At 32.8% G+C, this 19910-nt stretch overlaps 1 protein-coding gene across 2 annotated transcripts; it reads right to left on the reverse strand.

Annotated features, from left to right (window-relative positions):
• Positions 1–11255: 11255 nt before the first annotated feature.
• LOC135846831 (cytochrome P450 4c21-like) lies at positions 11256–19252 on the reverse strand. Of its 2 annotated transcripts, none has more exons than XM_065366129.1 (12): positions 18938–19252; positions 18762–18865; positions 15165–15246; positions 14892–15080; positions 14701–14770; positions 14507–14633; positions 14345–14429; positions 14149–14255; positions 13975–14043; positions 13702–13873; positions 13105–13284; positions 11256–11496 (listed from the first exon to the last, which is right to left on the reverse strand). In XM_065366129.1, exons 1-12 carry the CDS (start codon positions 19089–19091, stop codon positions 11324–11326), a joined length of 1512 nt encoding a protein of 503 aa, XP_065222201.1. In that variant the 5' UTR covers positions 19092–19252; the 3' UTR covers positions 11256–11323. The 2 variants fall into 2 exon arrangements, with proteins under 2 accessions (XP_065222201.1, XP_065222202.1); XM_065366130.1 differs by having other exon boundaries at positions 14345–14402; positions 18938–19251.
• Between the last annotated feature and the right edge of the window lie 658 nt (positions 19253–19910).

Genomic DNA, 19910 nt, shown 5'->3' on the forward strand with positions numbered 1-19910 from the left:
TTAAAGGAAAATTATTTGTGTGAACTGTTTACTCATGTACCTGTTCGCGATACAAACAGCAAAGAAAAAATATATTTTTTATCTCATATGGCTGAGCACCTTCGCAGGAATCGTATACCTATATGTTTTTGTGTATGACCATTCAGTTTCACTCCAGTCTTAATTTTATTAAAGAAGATATGAAATATAACTTACATGAACATATAATTACATCAATATGAACTTTTCGGCATTTATTGCATGATACATTATAGGTTTTGCTTTATTTGCTCGATTGTTACCTAGCTCTCTGTGGTCAGCCAAATGCTCTGCTACCATGTAAAGAACTTTTCTATGAAAGTATCAAAATTTAGGGGTAAAGAAAGAAGGCAGTCAAAGATTTTGCAACTCAAGTACTAAGTAGCTAACAAACAAAATTGAGCATGGCTACATTCTTAAGTAAATAGGTAAGACAAATAGGTAACCAAATAACCATACTTATCATTGTGCATTTTTATTTTTCATAAAGAAAAATATATAGAATAAAATTAGAATAAAATTGAACATTAAAGTGGAATAAAATACTAACACAAATTATTCAAAATATTGAAATATAAAATAAAATGAAAATGCCACATGATAATACATAATATTATATACTTATTAAAATCGGAATAGATAAGTTCTATCTAAACGTCGATTATTCGTACCTACCTTATTGTTGTTCAATCCTGAAAATTAAAATAAGTATGAAACTACATTCTGAGTAAGTACTTTTTAAACTACCTAATGGACGTCATCTACTCTGGCAAGCAAGAATGTGGAAACAAAATTTGTCTATATCTGGTGGGTACCAAAACATGTTTTTTTTCCTCATGGTCAATCCATGATGAGGTATATAAAAACCAACACAGCCTGTTTCATAATTTCTTTGATAACCAACCTACTTTAACTTTTTAAAGGCGGAAATTGAATTGAACGGAGACAGCCCTGAGGTCGGCGGTGGTCTCGTCGCCTTTAAATAACATCGTATAATAATTAAACGTTTACAAAAATTGTATATTTCAAAACCAATGAAGTCTCTGTGGCGAGGTAAATTACTTAGGCTGTTTTTCGATCAAAAATACGCCACCGAGCCGCTGTTTTCTGCTGTATACGTGAAATATGACTTATTATATGCAGAGACTCGTATCGTGTATTAATTAGCGAAGGCTTTTCATTCGATTGTCGAATGGCATTTCGACATCGTCGTATCGACGACGCGACGTTGCAGTAGAATTGGTGGGCGATTGCTTTGTTTATCAAACGGTCTATTCCGCGTTTTATTTTATGGCTCATGCTGCCAGTGCTGATAATCTGTACATCTCTATACGAGCCCTGTATCTATGAATCTACATCGGAAAAGTTTCGAATTTGAGTTAATGTTCGGAAATGCCCTAAGGTCAATAAGAACAACGGAGTAAATTTATTTATGGAAGTTTTGATATATGAGACAGGCAAATTATTCTGGTAGGTATAAGTATTACAAGCAGGGAGGAGAAAATAAATAAGTAGGTATACATATTTCGACGAGAATTTTTTCGAGCATTTTCGTAGAGTTTTGAGTTTGAAAGTGAATTACTATTCAAGTCAAACTCGTTTTTTTTTCAACATTTGAAAAAACCAAAATTTGATCTACGCCCTCTAGAGGGCTGAAATTTACAAAAGCTTTTCTTGAGGGTCTAAGCAGACGATTCGATTTTATTCCAGCTCAAAATTCCAATTTGACCCCCCCCCCCCCAATCGAGAGTACTCGAAATGTGGACCCTCCTCACCCCTCAAGGGGTCTAATCAAAGTTGAAATTGAACGTGCATGACTCTGCGACCCCCATGGAACAACTGCTCCTGCAATTCTTCTATGCTTTTGAAGATGTTAGGAATCACTCCCTCGTCGAATTTTATTCTTTTCAGTTTAGAGGAAGCGATCCTGGAATTTGCTGATCTCTTGGTGGCCATTTTTCTAAAAAGGAAACAAACATGTACGTATGAGCCATACAAAAATTTTATTTATTTTAGTTGTTTGCTTGTCTGTTTGCTTGTTTTTGTTATTTCGTAGTTTTATTACATTCGTAAGCTCGTTTTACATCGGATGAAATTTCAATTGGAACTTCTGTGCAGTCGATAGCTATTCGACAATTTCCAAATGGATCGAAATTGGCGGGAAGGGATTGACTATTCTTTTCTCGTGATGGTACTTCTTCCATGCACTCCAAGAAGTTGTTATGTGAGAAAAATTTTGAGAATATTTTATTTCCAAAGTTATGAATAATTTTGATGATTTTTCGTAATCTTAAAACTTGGGTAATTTTTCATAAACTTCGTGATTTGAAATTTGAGTGACTTAATAAATTTTGTGATTTTAAATCTTGAGTAATTTGTAGTTTTAGTAGATTTTCAACTGTAAAAAATTAGGATCGATGAAGGTACGTATAACTTTTACTGCAGAGAATCTTCTTATATGTAAATGACTCATATTGGAACATTCTTGAAAGTTTCCAATTCGTTGGAATAATCAGACCAACTTGTGAACACACAAATCATTTAAAAAATAGAGAGACACATTTTTTTTTGTTTTTCAAACACATTTCATTATAATTGAATAAAACTTTACATTGTTACAACATCTTATTAATAAAATAGAATCGTCATAAAATAATGAAACAGTAAAAATGCAGAAAGTCACTCAATGAACATGAAAAGGAAATGGTTGACATTGAATTTCATTAAAACTTACAGACATCTTATTAAAAAAATCGTCACTATAATTAGGTAAACAATAAAAATGTTTAATGAAGAAATGGAGAAAAGGAGGAGTCCCGATAAGGCCACTTTTTGGGCCCCGCACAGTTATCTACTCCACCACTCTTGAAATGTTGTAATAAATGTCCCAAATACGAATCCGCGGTTAGTTAACCCAAAATGACCATTTTTTGGGAACCCCTCCCAAAGTTGTGAATAAAAAAAGAATTTTAGGAACCACTGAGTATTATTTTCAAAAACCTTTTCAGCGTAAAATATCTGTTTGAACTCGATAAATGATATACGAGGTGATTTTTCCATTCTCGACCCTCTAGGGCAGAAATTGGGGGGGGGGGGTTTGATTTTTGGAAAATTTTGGAACCACAATTTTGAACCTACCCCATTGAACCCCGCTGAAAAGCTTTTCACAGTTCATTAGTATCTGAAAGACCTCCATCCTACCAAAATTTGAGCTCAATAAAATTTTGCGCTGGTACTCAAAAATCCAATTTTCCAATTTTTCGTAATTTCGATGTTTTGGGAACCCCTGGAAAATTAGAAACCTGCAATTTGCGCCAAACGTAACGTTTTGAAGTGTATATTCAATAATCTAGATGAAAAAGTTGAATAAAGCTCTCTGTATATTCGTAATTTTGAACCCTTTTTTTGGAACCCCCCACTTTAGGCACCCCTGAAAAAGGCGTTGAAGCATATTTTTTCAAATGAATTGAAGAATTTACATTTGAAACACACTAGCAAGTGCTCGATAATTTTTCATATGAGTTTTCCCGTAACTTTCAAAATTGGGCTATTTTGGGTCAAATTCCAAGATTTTACTCCTCGAAAAAAACGTTAAAATCACGTTTTCACGATTTCAACGAAGTAAAATCTCAGAATTTGACCCAAAAAACCTCATTTTTGAAAGTTAGGTACAGGATAAATGAAATGAAAAATTATCGAACACTTGCTAGGGTGTTTTAAATGTAAATTCTTCAAATTATTTGAAAAAATATGTGTCAATGCCTTTTTTAGGGGTGCCTAAAGTGGGGGGCTCCAAAAAAAGGGTTCAAAATTATGAATATACAGGGAGCTTTATTGAACTTTTTCATCTGGATAATTGAATATATACCTCAAAACGTTACGTTTGGCGCAAATCGCAGGTTTTCATTTTTCAGGGGTTCCCAAAATATCGAAATTACAAAAAAATTGGAAAATAGGATTTTTGAGTACCAGCGCAAAATTTTATTGAGCTCAAAATTTGGTAGGATGGAGGTCTTTCAGATACCAATGAACTTTGAAAAGCTTTTTAGCGGGGTTCAATGGGGTAGGTTCAAAATTGTGGTTCCAAAATTTTCCAAAAATCAAAACCCCCCCAATTTCTGCCCACGAGGGTCGAGAATGGAAAAATCACCTCGTATAACGAATATCGGGTTCAAACAGATATTTTACGCTGAAAACGTTTTTGAAAATAATACTCAGTGGTTCCTAAAATTCTTTTTTTATTCACAACTTTGGGAACCCGTGGAGCCCAAAAAATGGTCATTTTGGGTTAACTAACCACGGATTCCTATTTTGGACATTTATTACAACATTTTAAGAGTGGTCGAGTCAATAACTGTGCGGGGCCCAAAAAGTGGCCTTATCGGGACTCCTCCTTTATTAATTAAGTCGATTTAAAATAAAAGATTCGTGAAAATAAATTTCAAAACCGTAGTTAAATAATTTGACATAAAATGTACATAAAAAATTGTGAAAAATGAGTTACCATAAAACCAAAAAAAAAAAGAAAAAAAAAGGAATTTCAAAAAAGAACTTATCAAATAATGAAAAAGTTTTTCGTCAAAGCAATAAAATAAGAAAAATCTACTTACATTAGTCGATTCAATATGGAGGACAAAATAAGTATGCTTAGTATAGCGATAAATATGCGTACGAAATTAAAACACGAATGATTCGCAAATGTATCCATATCCGAACACATTTCGAACATTAACTCACTGATAGTTCGATGGTTTTCAGGTATTCGGATTTCTAAAACACGGCCTCTTTTTGATACTCCTGATCTAGCGATTCTAGTTCCGTTTGGGATTCGGCACATTTCTCCAACAACGGAATCGTATTGTATCCCATGTTTCATATGAACATATTTTAAATATTCTCGTCTCGGAAGTATTCCTCTGAAGCTTGCAGGATGGGCATTGTGTGCACCTTGAGTGAAGTTTCTAGGTGGTGCGTCACGAGGCACCTCTACCAGGATAAAATATTCCATGTTTTCTCTTCGATAAGCAAAGACTTGCGGTTTGGCTTCCAATCTTTCCATCGGTGGTGAAAAATTTATATGGTGCCTCCTTAGGGGAGGTAGTGACACGGTTACACGATGTTTGAGTAGAATACTAAGTATATTACCCATAATTGATCACCGAAACGAACATATGTACCTACTATAATTGCACAATAACTCGATAAATTGTTTCAAAAACGTTCAAGTACACCAAACTTAAAACGACTTTCTTCGGATCAAATTATGAAATGAATGGTGATTCATTTATTAATTTTGGTCATTCTGCTCGATGAAAAGAATATAGCGATAAGGTACTGAATTTCGGTTGGTTTTTCGTTTAATTACAAACGAACATTACCGTCAGTCTGTCGAGGTTTCAATTCCTGGAATCTGCAAATCAGCACAAAATATAATGTAAAAGAACTGATAAAGAGCGCCGATGATCGTAATTTTAAGACAGGTGGTATTTCATACTATGTGCTAGAGAGAGAGAGAAATAGTGAGAGACTACACGCAATAGAGAAAGAGAGAGATATACATGTGCGTTTCATGCAGGTTTGCATAGTACAGTTACCACTGTGGCCCATTTGGTAAGTATCAATTCGCACGTCGTCGTGAAACGCGTTTGGCTGAGTCCAGTGTTGCATAAGCAAAAATTGAATAGGGCGTTTCATTTTTAAGCGCTTTTTCGCGTGATTTTAAAATGTCTCATAATGAAATTTCATTTAAACAATGAAGAATTTTCAATGACTTATTTTAAAAATAAAGTTACACCAAAAATCGGAAGATTTTGAGGAGAATAAATTCAATAATAAAAATCATTTTAAAGCAGGTGCAAATTTCAGCAGAAAATTTGATGAATCTGGTTCAGATACAAATGAACCGAATGTGCAATTTTCAGTAAAATCGGTTTGCTGGGAAACGCGTGATGCTCAGCCAAAAAAAAACACAATTTCCTTTTATAACATAGATAGATAAAAAAAATCACACAATAACAAAAATACAGATTAAAGAAAATTACTTGTAGTTTTGAAAAACTAGGAGGAGCATGAACTTCGAGATGAGCGGGAAGGAGAGGAGCTGGAACTGGCTGGAAGGTGAAAAGCTCCGACTATAAGAGCTAATACTTGATGAGCTGCGAGGCCCTTCGTTGATTTCAACAACTGACCATTCAGTTGATGTGTTTTCAGACCACATTCTTTCCAAAAATAAATCATGGTCATATTCAAATTGTAAGCGAACATTTTAAGAGGTTCCATCGTCACTTCGTTAGTCTTTGCGGTTTATCAAATTCTTACTTCGAATCTTCAGCTTATTTTTGACGTTTAATTTTCGAAAATTTTCGCAAAAAAATTCATTTCTGAAACGTTTTGTTCTAACTCATGACATCATTTTTTTGTTGCATATTTCGAAGTGATTGTCTAGTTCTTTCCATGTAAGTACTCTTCATAATAAGTATTTTTATTTTAAAAAATACAGAAAATATAAAACTATGAAAAAAATTCTTATTTTTAAAAAAATACAAAACATAAAAATGTTTAAAAAATAATAATTTTAAAAAAGTAAAAAAAAAGAAAACTTACCGAAAAACAACAACAAATGATCATACATATTTAAAGGTCGTTGTCGTCGTCTTCAGATCTGATAAGAAAGGAAATAATGAAATTAATTATAATTATTCCTCACTTTGGAAGTACCTACGTACATAAATTATTTGATTACCTACGTTGTTAGATGGAAAATTCATATATAAAAAATGACCCCAAAATGTGATGATGCTATGGATGAAATGATCATTCATTTAGGAGGTGAAGCTCCCCAAACGTAACTCAATTTTTAGTTTGAATATTATTCTAAAGTGACTAAAAAACATTACTTACTGCTAAAATGTTTTAATTTCTAGCGAAATTTCTACTTTTTGTTATTGTTCGCTTTTCATCTTTCACAAAAATCTTGTAAATCATAATGCTGCAATTTTTAGCTCTCATACCCTCAAAAATTCATAAAAAAACATTTTTTTTCTTTGAAATATTTGAGTAAATAGGTAGGCGTGCAACGAGCTTCTTTATGCCATGGATATGATTTTTTGAGCCTACAACTTAGCAGTAGCTGCATTACACGAGTAGGTCCAAAAAAAAGACCTTGACTTTTCGTATTCTGCTTTTTAACGTTTCGCGAATTCAAAAAGCCATTGTACTTGAAGAACAATTTAAATTAGGTATCGAAAAATTAGCGCAGTCAATATGCAATTTGACCCAAACATAATTACAAACAAAGGTTTTTTTAGTGAATATTGTCTAGGGTGGTGTGCTGAACAACATACTAAAAGTCCGCGCCCCTACCCCACGAGCTAACCCCCCCACAGTGGATCAAAGCCCCCCAAAATCAGTTTTTCATCAATAACTCCTGAAATATTGAATTTTGAGTAAAATGAGCCCAGTGATCATTTCATCTCCTCCCCAATACCTATCAAATGAGCTATCGACCAACCCCCTAGCCTCAAGGGGGTGGCGCTACGATCCCTCAAAGTGATCGGATTTCAATAATTTTACATTTTATGATTTGGGACTTGTAACCTGTTCTAATTGATAAAATGAAGTCAAACTTGGGGAATGGGATTCTTTTGAGAGCTAGAGTTGACCTCTAGAGTGGGTAGGGTCAAAGTTGAAAATTACAGAAAGGTCATTTTTTTGGAGGGGCAAAACATGGCCCCAAATGGATGAAAAGGGTCCAAAATCATACCATCGGACAGTACCCTATCTGTGATCAACATATCCAAATTTTAGATTCCTAGGTCATCCCCACTCCTTTTAAGATGGAAAAACCCGAAAATAGGGGCAAAATAAGGGGATTTTTAGTTTAATTCCGCTTTAAATGGGGTGACTTACCCATCTTACGCTTTCGAGTCAAGTAATCATCTAAATCTGAAACATTGGATGTTGTTGGATTGCCGTCAGCTTTGGATACATTATCTTATTAATTAGCAATTACCAATTAATAAACAATAATTAGCATTTAATTTTTGTAAATTTTCACAATAATTGATCACCTTTTGATACATCTATCGGACTGAACGTATCATTGAGGCTGTGCTAAAAAAAAAAACTATGCTGCCTCATAAAGAAAAAACGATGTCTCAACGAATAGGATAAAACAAAGCACACTCAGCAATAATTGTCATACCCCTCTTCTATTCACTCACTCACTCACACATACATCAATTTATACCTACATATTAAAAGTAGAAGAAATTTTGAAAGGAATTTTTCTTTTCTCAACAAGGAGGTTCGTGAGCCTTATGATTTTTTTGTGGTAATTTTCAGAGATTTTTGCAAAATTCGAATGACACAAACATATTGAAATATGAGATTATTGAACGAGCCACGTTATTGTTTGTATCTCAATCCATTTTTAGCAATATTATGCTTACGTCTTCTATAATGTAATTTTCAGAGCACTACCCCTGTCTGGGGATACACACAAAATAAGATTCGATGTATTGTACATATTAGTAAATTATCATTTATATTAGAACCAGACTCGATTCAGTTTCACGCTCAATTTGTCGTGTTTTTTGACCCCCACACAACTGGAAGGAAAACGATAAACAAAACTATAACGCGGAGAATAGATAGCTATTACACAAGACATGGCAAGTAATCCAGATCACTAAAATGACCCAACTGTATAGAACGCAAAGCGATTATGTAAACAGTTTATGTAAATGGAGAAGACGTACGTTAAGGCGGTGGTAATCTAAGGGATGAATTTGTATGGAAAACTTTTCACATTCCATATTTCATCAAACAACTTAAAGCTTTACTCAATCAGCCAAATTAAATTGTTAAAGTTAAGCGGTGTGATAATGGCACGAACAGTTGCTGTAAGGAAATGTTAACCATTTTATACTCGTAATATAAGTAATTGCCCAGCAGACGCGTCTCATCGTCATAAATAGAATCGTCCTGGTGAAAATTTACATATCGAGGGACTTCCCCGTTTAATTTTTTTTTCTCAGATGAGAATACACGTTATGTTTGGAAAAAGATGATAATCGAGAATGAAGCATGCTATATGGGTTGTGAAGTCATGTACAACAGGTGCGACACTAATTAGGGTCAATTGGACGGAAATCAGCCCGAGTTGGATGGTTAACACGGTGTGTTTTTGAATGCCAAGCACACACACAGTAACGTGGCCTTTTCAGATTAACTTTTGTTAATTCGCGAAATTTTAACCTCTTAGCCTGGGTAGTCGTTTATTAGAATTTATAGTTTGGGAAATATTTTTTGCGCCGGGTTTCGTTGAGGGCTTTTTCACACGTCTATTGTGCCATTCGTATGGAAATGTGGCGAAAAAAGAAGCGTAAAGGGTGCGAATTGTGAAAGGTAGGTATGCGATGTCGATTAAAAAAAGTTTAGAAGTACGTTTAGGATTTTCTATTTTACTGAAAAAATTGTCAAGTTTTTTTTTTTTTTGGTGAGTGTTTTATTTTTTACGTTGTTGAGTACCTATCGTGATTGTTGAATGAAATGAGCCAAGTTGAAAGATACCCACACTACGACATCTGCAGTAGAAATCGTGTAGTGAAAAGAGTTTTCAGTGCCCTCTGTTATCCAGTATGAGAATTACACTTGATTTAAACTTCACACAGAACTTTGATAACAAATTTTTTGCAACGTTGCTTTAATATCTGTGCTTACTGTATACTTGAATCTGATTTTTTAATTTTGTTTTTATTGAGATTAACTTGAAATTTAATTTTGGAATTTGAGGAAATCCTCAAAATGGACGTATTTTCTATTCTGATTTCCAAAATAAATTTTCGACGTAGGGATACAAAAATTTTTCGATAAGTTTATCTAGGTAATAGCAACACGAAAATCAGAAAATTTTGAATAATACGTTACGTCGAAAATTTTTGAAGCCAAAATCCAAAATTTTGAGAGAAAAAGATGATGTTCTGCGCAAGTTGTTATGTTACAATAATTACAAATGTGGAAGTGATATTTATGTGTAGTTTTCATTGACCTCAGTGAGTGAGCTTTCACATCATAGATTCTTTGAACTTTTATATCTCAGCTTTCTGTGAACATTTTTGGAAATTTATAAAATTTCATTATTACAAAAAATGATATTTTTCATGGAGCACCCTTGAAACTCAATTTCCAAATTTTTCAAATAAAATCCACATTGTCAATCTTCACATTTTTTACCAAAAATATTGTCATAACATTTGTGCTGAAATTAATCATTTTTAATTTTTTCACAAAATTTTGGATTTTGGCTTTGACATTTTTTTTCTTAATAGACATTCAATATTTTATGATGAATAACTTCTTCGGAAAATTTTCGTAGGTGTTCCTACATCGAAAATCTATTTTGAAAATCGAAATTAAAAAATGCCCATTTTGAGCATTTCTTGAAATTCCAGAATAAAATTTGGAGTAAACGTAAAATTCAAAAAAAAAAAATCTGCTTCATAACAAAGCTATACGTACTTCTACTTATCTACTCACTCCTTCAAACAAATATGAATTTTTGAAATATCCAGTCGAAATCACACAAACCATGTGGCAAGAAATATCACCAACTCCTGCACTTTTCAAGTACTCTGTGACCCAATCAACACCAACGTCACACAAAGCTACATCATGTACTCCCATGGGATGAGTTTTTTCACTGCCACACCACGTTTGAATATCTCATTGATTCATTGGAACATATGCATTGAGAATATTTAAAACATCTGTATCTAAGAGCATAGTTCGCTGCAGTGGTATAGGTATTCAAGGTCTGTTATGATTGTACAAATATTTACTACTACAACAAATGTGGTTACTTATTTCGAGTTGTTTAGACTGACGTGAAAATTATATTCACGTCTTGAAATGTCGTTTCCTATTTCTAGAGTAATGATTAAGTACCTAGTACCTACGAGTATTTTTTTGTAAATATCTTTGGCATAAATGCAATTGAACATAACTTGAATGAAAATACCTACTCAGTTTTCGCAACAATCGTGTAGTTATAGTTATTCAGTATGATTGTGCAGCCCAATCATATTATGGTGTTTTATAAAGTATACGTATTTGAAAAGTTTTCTCGAACTAAAATGTTATCATGAAATGATGAAAAAATGTAAATTGTGTTGTAAACTTTCACTCGTATTTGTCCTTTTTTCTTTTCAGCTGCATCCTTTGAATAGCGAGAAGGCAACTATTGGAAGTTTATTATATGATTTACAAAATATCACAGAATGAACATATTTTTATAAATAATTATTTATTTTGCTTTCTGTCTGCTGGTAAATTTGATAGGATATCCTATTTTACTTCGAAGGCACAAATCAGCGTTCAGATCATTTTTGGTGATTTCTTTTATATTGGTTGATAGGTGATAGTTTCGAATGATGTGAGCGAGTTGCATCTTGGACGATATAATCGAGTATTTGGCTCCTGTAATTTGAAATAAAAATTAATATTTTAGCATTTAAAAAGAAAAAAAGAGATTTTGGGCTGGAAACAATGACACTTCCTCAGGTGGCACGAACAAATTGGTGTAACGTCAGAATAGAATTAGTGACGTTTAGTAATGAAAAAATAATACTTTGCTCGAAAAATGCTCCATTGCGTGAAAAAAAAGCTAAAGAAAATCAAGACGAACATCAAAGAAGAAACAAAAATATTCTATTTTTTTCCCATTTTTTCATCTCGCTTTTTAACGAAAAATCTCACAAAAAACTTTCATTTTCTTGACGAAAATTTCCAGAAAGTCCAGTTTTTGCTAAAATTGTCAATAGTACGTCTCGCTTTTTGTCAAAATTTGGCTGAAATTTTTGCTTTTTGGAAAATTTCTGAAAAGTTTCCCGTTTATATAACTTGACAGTTACCTACAAAAACTTTCTATTTCTACCCAAAAGTCTCATTTTTATTTGTTAGATATTTTGCTTTCGTTTTTTGCCAACAATTTTTGAAACTCCCCTTTTTTTAAAAAAAAAATTATTACTGAAGTTGAATATTTTCGCCAAAAGTATCAAAAGTTTCTCCTTTTGTAAAAATTGCCAAAAAGTGACGTTTTTCGCCTAAAATTCCTAAAACACCTTTTTTAAAAATTTGCTTAAGTTGAATATTTTTTTAGAAATTTTTAAAAATGCTCACTTATTTGCAGAACAACCCAAAAAATTCCATTTGCGTATTTTCACGATCTCTACCAGGTCATCAGAGTCATTGAAAGACATTCTTTTTGTTTCGAAAATTCAACGCAATTACCACAAATGCAGAAAATATTGTGCCATAAATCGATGACACAATTGTAACAAAACTGACTAAAAATTGATAAAACGATGTAAAAATTGAGCAAAAATACTCAAATTATGAAAAAAAATGAAAATCGATGGAATTTCAGCGCCATCAACTTTGAAATTGTGAAAACTTGGTCATTTAAAAGTAATCGAAAGGTCATTATTTTTCATTTTTCAGTTTAGTAGACCATGAATAGACAATAGACATCCTGGATTTTTCAAAAACTGCTCAAATCTCGCATATTTACCAAAAAATTGCGAAATAGGTAGTTTCACATCTGAGGAAAAAACTGCTTTTTCGCTCACTCATAATTTCCTGCATTTGGCTAAAATTTTCCAAGTTTCAAATCTACTTAGTTTCATTTTAAAATTTTTATTCAACTTTCTTTTTGTTAATATTTGGTAACTTTTTCGAACTAAGCCCTTTATTTTTCAGGATCAAAGGTCCTAGACAGTTTTGAAAAATAATGTTAATCAAATAAAAGCTTTTTCAAGTTTGAGGATGAACCAAAATTGGAAAAAAATTTCTCTTTGTATGCTCTTTCCAAAATTGTTCTCCTTCAGTCACTTAATCAAATTCAATTATGTCACCCCGAAGAATCGACGTAAAATGACAATTTCTGCCTGATTAAATTTTAAAATGAACTTGTAAGTCTAAAAAAATGGGATCGAATGTTCTTCTTATTGGATTAGTTGATTTGTTCCAATTGTTTGTGCCAGTTGAAGAAGACCTCGATCTTATAAGCTCGAAAATCATGCTTACCTATACATATTCTTGGACCATATCCGAAAACTAGTTCGCTGCCTTTTGGACGCTTAGCAACTGCTTCATCGTTGAAGTGTTCGGGATCGTAGACTGATGGATTTTTATACAATTCGGGGTCGAAATGGGAGAAATGAATAGCTGCTGCAACTAACGTATTCTTCGGTATGATTTTGTTATCTGTGTGTTAAACAAGAAGAAAATCAAATCAAGAAGACCCTTTGAAACGATTTTACACCTTTAATTACCTATTCAAAAGAAAGTACCTAATCTACTCATAATTTATCTAATTTTTAATTTTTTTTTAATTTTTGAAATTTTATGAAGCCCTAATTTGATTATATTCTTTCAAATTTTGAAATATTATATTTCTTTTGTTTGAATACCTCAACACTCACCTAGTTGGAGTATTTTCATAGTCATCTTTCCAAATTATTTGCTGAAATTGAAGTTTTATGGTGGTGGGAGGGAAGAAAGGGCTCATTTTTATTTTCAGATAAACACAAAGAGGGCTTCTCTGAGGTATTTCCAAAGTGACGGATTTTTTTGCACTGTAGTAGCCTATTTGTACATGTATTTTCCATCTTGATTTTTTACCTTTCAACGTGCAATCTTTGTGAGTACGTCGAATGACCAAAACTGATTGACTATATATTCTAGAAGTCTCTTTGACGCATTGTTCTAAATATTTCAGCTGATTGATGCAATCATCTGTGTCCAAAGTGTCCTTTTCTGGCATCACCTGTACAATTTCTTCGTATACTTTTTGCTGTAATCAAATTCAAGGTAAATTTACACGTGTCCAACTGTCCATGGAGGAAGCTTGTTAGGTAATTTTTGGCTGATGTCGAGTTGAATAATTCACCGTACTTGTATATCTTGGTGTATAGCCAACGCAAGTAGTGTAAAACAAACGTTTAGAGCTGTTGTTTCGGATCCCTGTGGTGAAAATAACCATCGTTCAACATTATGAAAAATTCATGTTTGGAAATATATAAATAGGTAGTCTAGTAATGCGTTGAAATTAGCGATCGGGAAACTCACCACTAGAATTAATTGTACTGCTTCATCTCTTATACGCGTTTTAGTGAAACTGGTTTCTTTCGCGCTCTTTTCGATGAGTAAATCAATGATCGAGTTGGGTGAATCGTCTGTAACACCGGAGAAATTGGGGAATCGCGTGAGAATACGAAAAAAATCATCATATCTATAGAAATACTCTCGTGAATTATTTATTTACCTACGTATTCTTGCGCTTTTTTAGTGTTCCGAACATTATTTAATTTCTCTTCTATTGCCTGAAAAATCCGAATCAACGATAAATCCTTGCTGAAAATGTCACGTGCTATTTTTTTGGGAGAAAAAAATACTTAGTTATTCTAGAATAATATTGAATATTTACTTCTTCGGGCAAATCATTCAAAATCTTGATCGTGTTCATCTGGCCGATTAATTTTAAATAGATTTTATAAATGAATCCAGGATGTAACCAAGGTGATATCACTCTTGTGGTTAGATTTTGAAAAGTCCTGAAAGTTACGTAAGTGAAAATATGAAAAAATTTCAATGTGTAGCTTTCTGATCGAGGTATCGTACTTGTGTAGGACACTACAGTAATTTTTTGCATCCTTTCCTGTTTTTTCAATCGAAGTACCGAGTGTATTGGCTGAAAATAGACAAAGCAGTTTTGAAAAAAAAATATTATGACTATGGAAAAAATATGTAAAAAAAAGTGCTGCATTTGGTGAATGGATATAGGAGGGGAAAAGTAAATAAATGATTCATACCTAAGACAGTTTCAAGATTCGTATTCATAACATAATCCCAAGCATTTACGATTTCTCCTCGGTCTGCGGGTCCTTTCAGTTCATCAACCAAAATGGAAGCTTTTTCATGGAATACATCCGCATATCTTACGAGCATCTCCGAACTAAAAGCCGGCGATAGCATTTTTCTCGATTTTTTCCAGTCGTCAACTGAAAATTACATTGTTAGTATTTACTCGAACGAACAAAACTGATTGAGTTTATGACCGTATAATAGAAGATTATTTTACCTACATTTAGCATTTAATATGCCTACTCCGATCCATTCCTCCAGAAGATTCATCGTGTCACGGTCCTGGGTCTGATTTAATACAGTCTGTGAAAAGCGAGAACAATATTACTGAAGCGATAATAAAAATTAAGAAATGGTTCTAAACATTCTGGGTTTTATTTTTATGATTGTGATGTTTAGAGACCAACACATTCCGAACCAGTGAGCTGGTTTAGAAAATAAGGATGCCTCAAAAGGCGAAATAATTTATCAAAATTCATAATTTTATCCATTAGTGTGATTTTTTGAAATGGAAGAGCTGGAGAAGCTGGGGATACCTCTCTTTCTCCAAAGTTTGTTCCCAGAGCAATGCAATTGAAGAGAAAGAACCTAAAATCTAAGACCAAAAAATTTCTGTTTTTTTTTTTGTTAAATCAAAAAAAAAACATTCAGTAGTAATCCATTGAAGAGGAGTGGCGAGACTGAACTTTTTTCGCATGGTTTTCCAACATTTTTACCTCAGATTCCCCCGCTCCTCTAAAAAAAAAATACAGATTTTTCCTGTCAGTTGGTCAAATGTGGTTTGAACAAATTTTAGAAGGGAAATAAGAAACAAAAATGTTGAATAATTTTAATCTTGTAATTATAAACACACCCAGGGTGTCTAATAGGTCCTACTGGTCCTATTAGTCCTACTAAAGTCCTACTTTTTTTCAAAAGTCCTTTTGGTCCTACTAAAGTCCTACTTTTCAACAATTTTATGCAGAAGTTCTACTTTTTTTCAATTAGGTCTTTTAAAACTTTCAATTTTTCCCCTTTTTTCCAGAATTTTGAGGGCTCATTTGTTGACTTTTTTAGATTTCGAATTGCACATTTTTGAGAGTTTTTGCCCTCGCTTCGCTCGGGCTATTTTCTCTTCTTTTCCCACATAAAAAACTTATTGTTCTAATTCAAGAAATGTTCAAAGTTTGAATCAGAAAAATAAACTCTTCCCTCCATAAAGAAACTTTTTGTTTTCACTTCTTAAAACATGATTGAATTTTTGCATTCAAATACCATCGTTTTTATGCCTCTCGGAATACTGATTTCTGAGAGCTTTTGCCCTCGCTTCGCTCAAGCCCGTTCGCTTTACTTTGTCAATCTTGGATTTTTCAACAAAAAAAAAAAAATCATTATTCGAATTTCAATATTTTGAAACAAAATGACGAACTTTTTATAAGTAACTCGTTACTCAAACATCATCGTTTTTTATATCTCTCGAAAATCATTTTTTGCCCTTGCTTCTTTCGAGGCTGTTTGCTTTTTTTTTTATTTTGGATTTTCCAAAAAATAATATCATTCGAATTCTATCGTTTTTATGCCTCCTAGAAAACTAATTTTCGAAAGCTTTTGCCCTCGCTTCGCTCGGGCCCATTTGATTTTCTTTTTACATTTCCCGTTTTCAACAAAAAATAACATTCGAATTTTAAAATGTTGAAGCAAATAGTACTTGATATGAAATATTTACAATTAAAATTAAAGAATTCTGGTTAAATTTGATTTTAAGCGAACATGATGTGATGTTCATCAATTTTTAAAATTGATAAGGAGAAAATCAAACGAAAAATTGAATTGAAACATTATATTTTATGGCGTTTGCCTACTTGTTTAAATAAAATCATAAGGTGTTAGAAGACAAGAAAAGCAAACATTTCTTTACAAAAATTTGGCCAAAAACTTGAATGTGAATTTTTATTCTCCCCCCCCCCTTCCCCTTAAAAATTCCATAAGTGTCCGAAAAATGACTTGCTGGAAGTCCTGCTAAAAGTCCTACTTAAGTCCTACTTTTTTATTTTGAAATGTTGTTAGACACCCTGACCCCCCCCCCCAAAATTTCAAAACCGATAATTTTTCTATTGATTGGTTATGCTTTCAAAATTTCTCATGTGAAAAAATGTATGATTGGAAACGCTAAATAGCATTATTTTGAATGAATATGTTGTGAATTTAAATTTTAGCAATAGTTTCAGGAAATTATTATATGTATGTAATGTACTATGTATTTCCAAAAATAGGAGTGAAAGTCCGAGCTAACGTAAGCGAGGGCAAAAGCTTTTGAAAATAAGTGATTCTTTAGGAGTGATGCAACATTATTTTTGATGCGAGAAACCAATTTTTTTTTTGGTACATACTCGTATCTACTTTTAATCAATTTGATAGGTTGTTCAAATGTTCAACAGTCTTGTGAATTCTACAATTGTCCTGCTTTTTAACAGTTTTGTCAAGAAGTCCTGATTTTTTTCAATCAGGCTTTAAATTTTCCGATTTATTTCCTTTTTTTTTGTGAAATTTAAAAAAAAAATGTTGTTTTTTCCACCTGACTGATGCAAAAAAATTGTGTAGAAATAGTCTTAAGCAGATGAAAAAATACCAAAAATTTTCAAGTGAAAAAATTCTCCAACCTAGCAAATGAGTTATTTTTGAAGAACACAATGCAATTTTTGTTTTTTAATGTTTGAAAACTTCAGGATGTTGACAAGGTCTTAGAAGTTGCAAAAAATCGTCTAAAATTCGCTAAAAAAACGGCGCGAATAATAAGACTTGCAAAAAGTGGAAAATTTTACGATGCACCACGAATCAAGAATCAATTGCGAAATTTTATTTAAATCTATCCAAAACCAATGTTTTGGTAGGTACCTCTCAAATTGTAAATTTTCATTAACATTTTTCCCCTTTGCTTTTCTCGGCAATAAAATGTTCTCTTCTGGTTTTGAATTTAATTTTCAAACATCAAGAACTGAAAAAAAGGTACTTGACCACACCTCCGAAAAAATCTAGAATTGGTAGTGTCACATTGCAGACAAGAGTGGTCAGATTCCTTATATTTACCTGACATTGATAGTCTCCAAATGAGAAACACAAGTTTTCCAGGGATTAAGGACCTGATGAATTTTTTCCGAATTTTGAAAAAAAAATACTTACCTACCTGCATTGAAAACTCCAATTTTCTATCGGATTAAAATACAGTGGCGTCGCGATGATAAGTGAAAATTCAAGGGAAGTGTATTGACATCATTCTCCTCCCCCTTTCCCCCTCTCTTCCAAGAGTTGTAAAGCATTTGAGAAACGTCCTGCTAAAAGTTTTTAGAATTTTGTTCACAACACCTTGTTGGCAAAAATTAGAAACTGTCTACGAATTTTTGACGAAAAATGGGGCTTTTTTGGTATTTTAGGAGAAATTTGGCTTTTTGGCGCGGGTTTCACTCCAATGAAGAGACTTCATGTTGGAAACTTTCAAATAAAACAACTGGTTTTCGGTAATTCTTTGATTTTTCCAATTTACACACAAATTTTGTCCAACTATTTCAAAGTTTCTCAATTTTTTGCCAACATTTTTATAATGAAAGGGGGGGGGGTTGTCTGGCCGCATCTTTAAATTTCTACAGAAGGAGAACCAACTTGGACATCTCCTGATCTTCAATATTTAAAAAATCACATTCTCGAAAAAACATTTGTTGAATTCGTTTCTGTTTTGTAATATTGGAACAAATGTAACGATTATTAAATTTGAACGTTTTAGATATTTGTTCACATCATTCGTGAAAATTCCAATTGATTTTGAAAATTTCAAAATTCCTTACCATAATATCGTCGTATTTCTTCAGAATCAAGGCGGGCACTGGACCTAACCAGAATAGCAATCGATCATACGGTGCTAGTAATCTTTCCAAACTCAGCAGTAAACCTATCAAAAGAGTAAAGTTGGAAGAAAATTTCACTACAAAAAATGACAAAAAAAATTATTTCGAAGTTGTACCATCATTCAAACGATGCAACATGTACGCATTGCCAATCAGAGGATAGGTTGGATAGCAAGGAAACTGTTTAAGTAGTTCGTGTGCTCTTTTGTTTTTAATTTTATAAAAAAGTACGAACAGAATTATCACGATTACCGTATACACGATTATCATTTTGATTCACCACCGATCAACCGCGAACGAATAGTCACACCTGAAACCAGTTAGCACTACTTGTGTGACTCGATGCGATGTTTTGAATTTTCCTACGAATTTTCTACATATCTATCCGCGTTTATCGTTTAACATATTTTGGAGTAACTGTACAATAAGTCGTACATTCAAGGTCTGGTTTGATTATCTGTTTTAATGAATAAGCTGCTTCGTTTTTTAATTAGGTACAAATTATTACTCGGTAGTTGTGTCGAGTTGTTTAGACTGACGTGATAATTAGATGATTACTTCGAACGTGTGTTGATATTTAATTCTAGGGTCATTACCGATTAATATTAGAGAAAAAAAATTTTAATCGCTTTGAAATGGGCAATTTAACGTTGATAATGTTTTTCGGAACTGTATTGTGTTATCTATTGGTTTATTTTGATTGTAAAGTTCGAGTTTATCGGGGTATTTCGAAATGACTCGAATTGTTTTTTGATCTGGCCTCCACCTAGGATTAAAATAGGTACGTAATCTGAATTTTTTGAAAGAAAATGTTTGATAAAATGGACAAAGAAATTTTCAGCTCGAATGGTTTGTCAAAATTCATTTACTTGATACCTATTTAAAACAGTACATGGACCGTACCTACGTTTAACATTTTTAATAGACTTGGTTGCTAAATTGGTAAACAGACATACAGTTATAATAACATGTATTTTTTTTTTAGTACGATTCGTCCAGAGAGGCTTGCTGTGATTATTATTTGCATTTCAAGTTCATTTTTAACAGCTTTCGATGCGTTAATTAATAATTGAATTACGTGATTCGTGG

The sequence above is a fragment of the Planococcus citri genome, chromosome 5, assembly GCF_950023065.1.
Source record: "Planococcus citri chromosome 5, ihPlaCitr1.1, whole genome shotgun sequence".
Lineage (NCBI taxonomy): Eukaryota > Metazoa > Arthropoda > Insecta > Hemiptera > Pseudococcidae > Planococcus > Planococcus citri.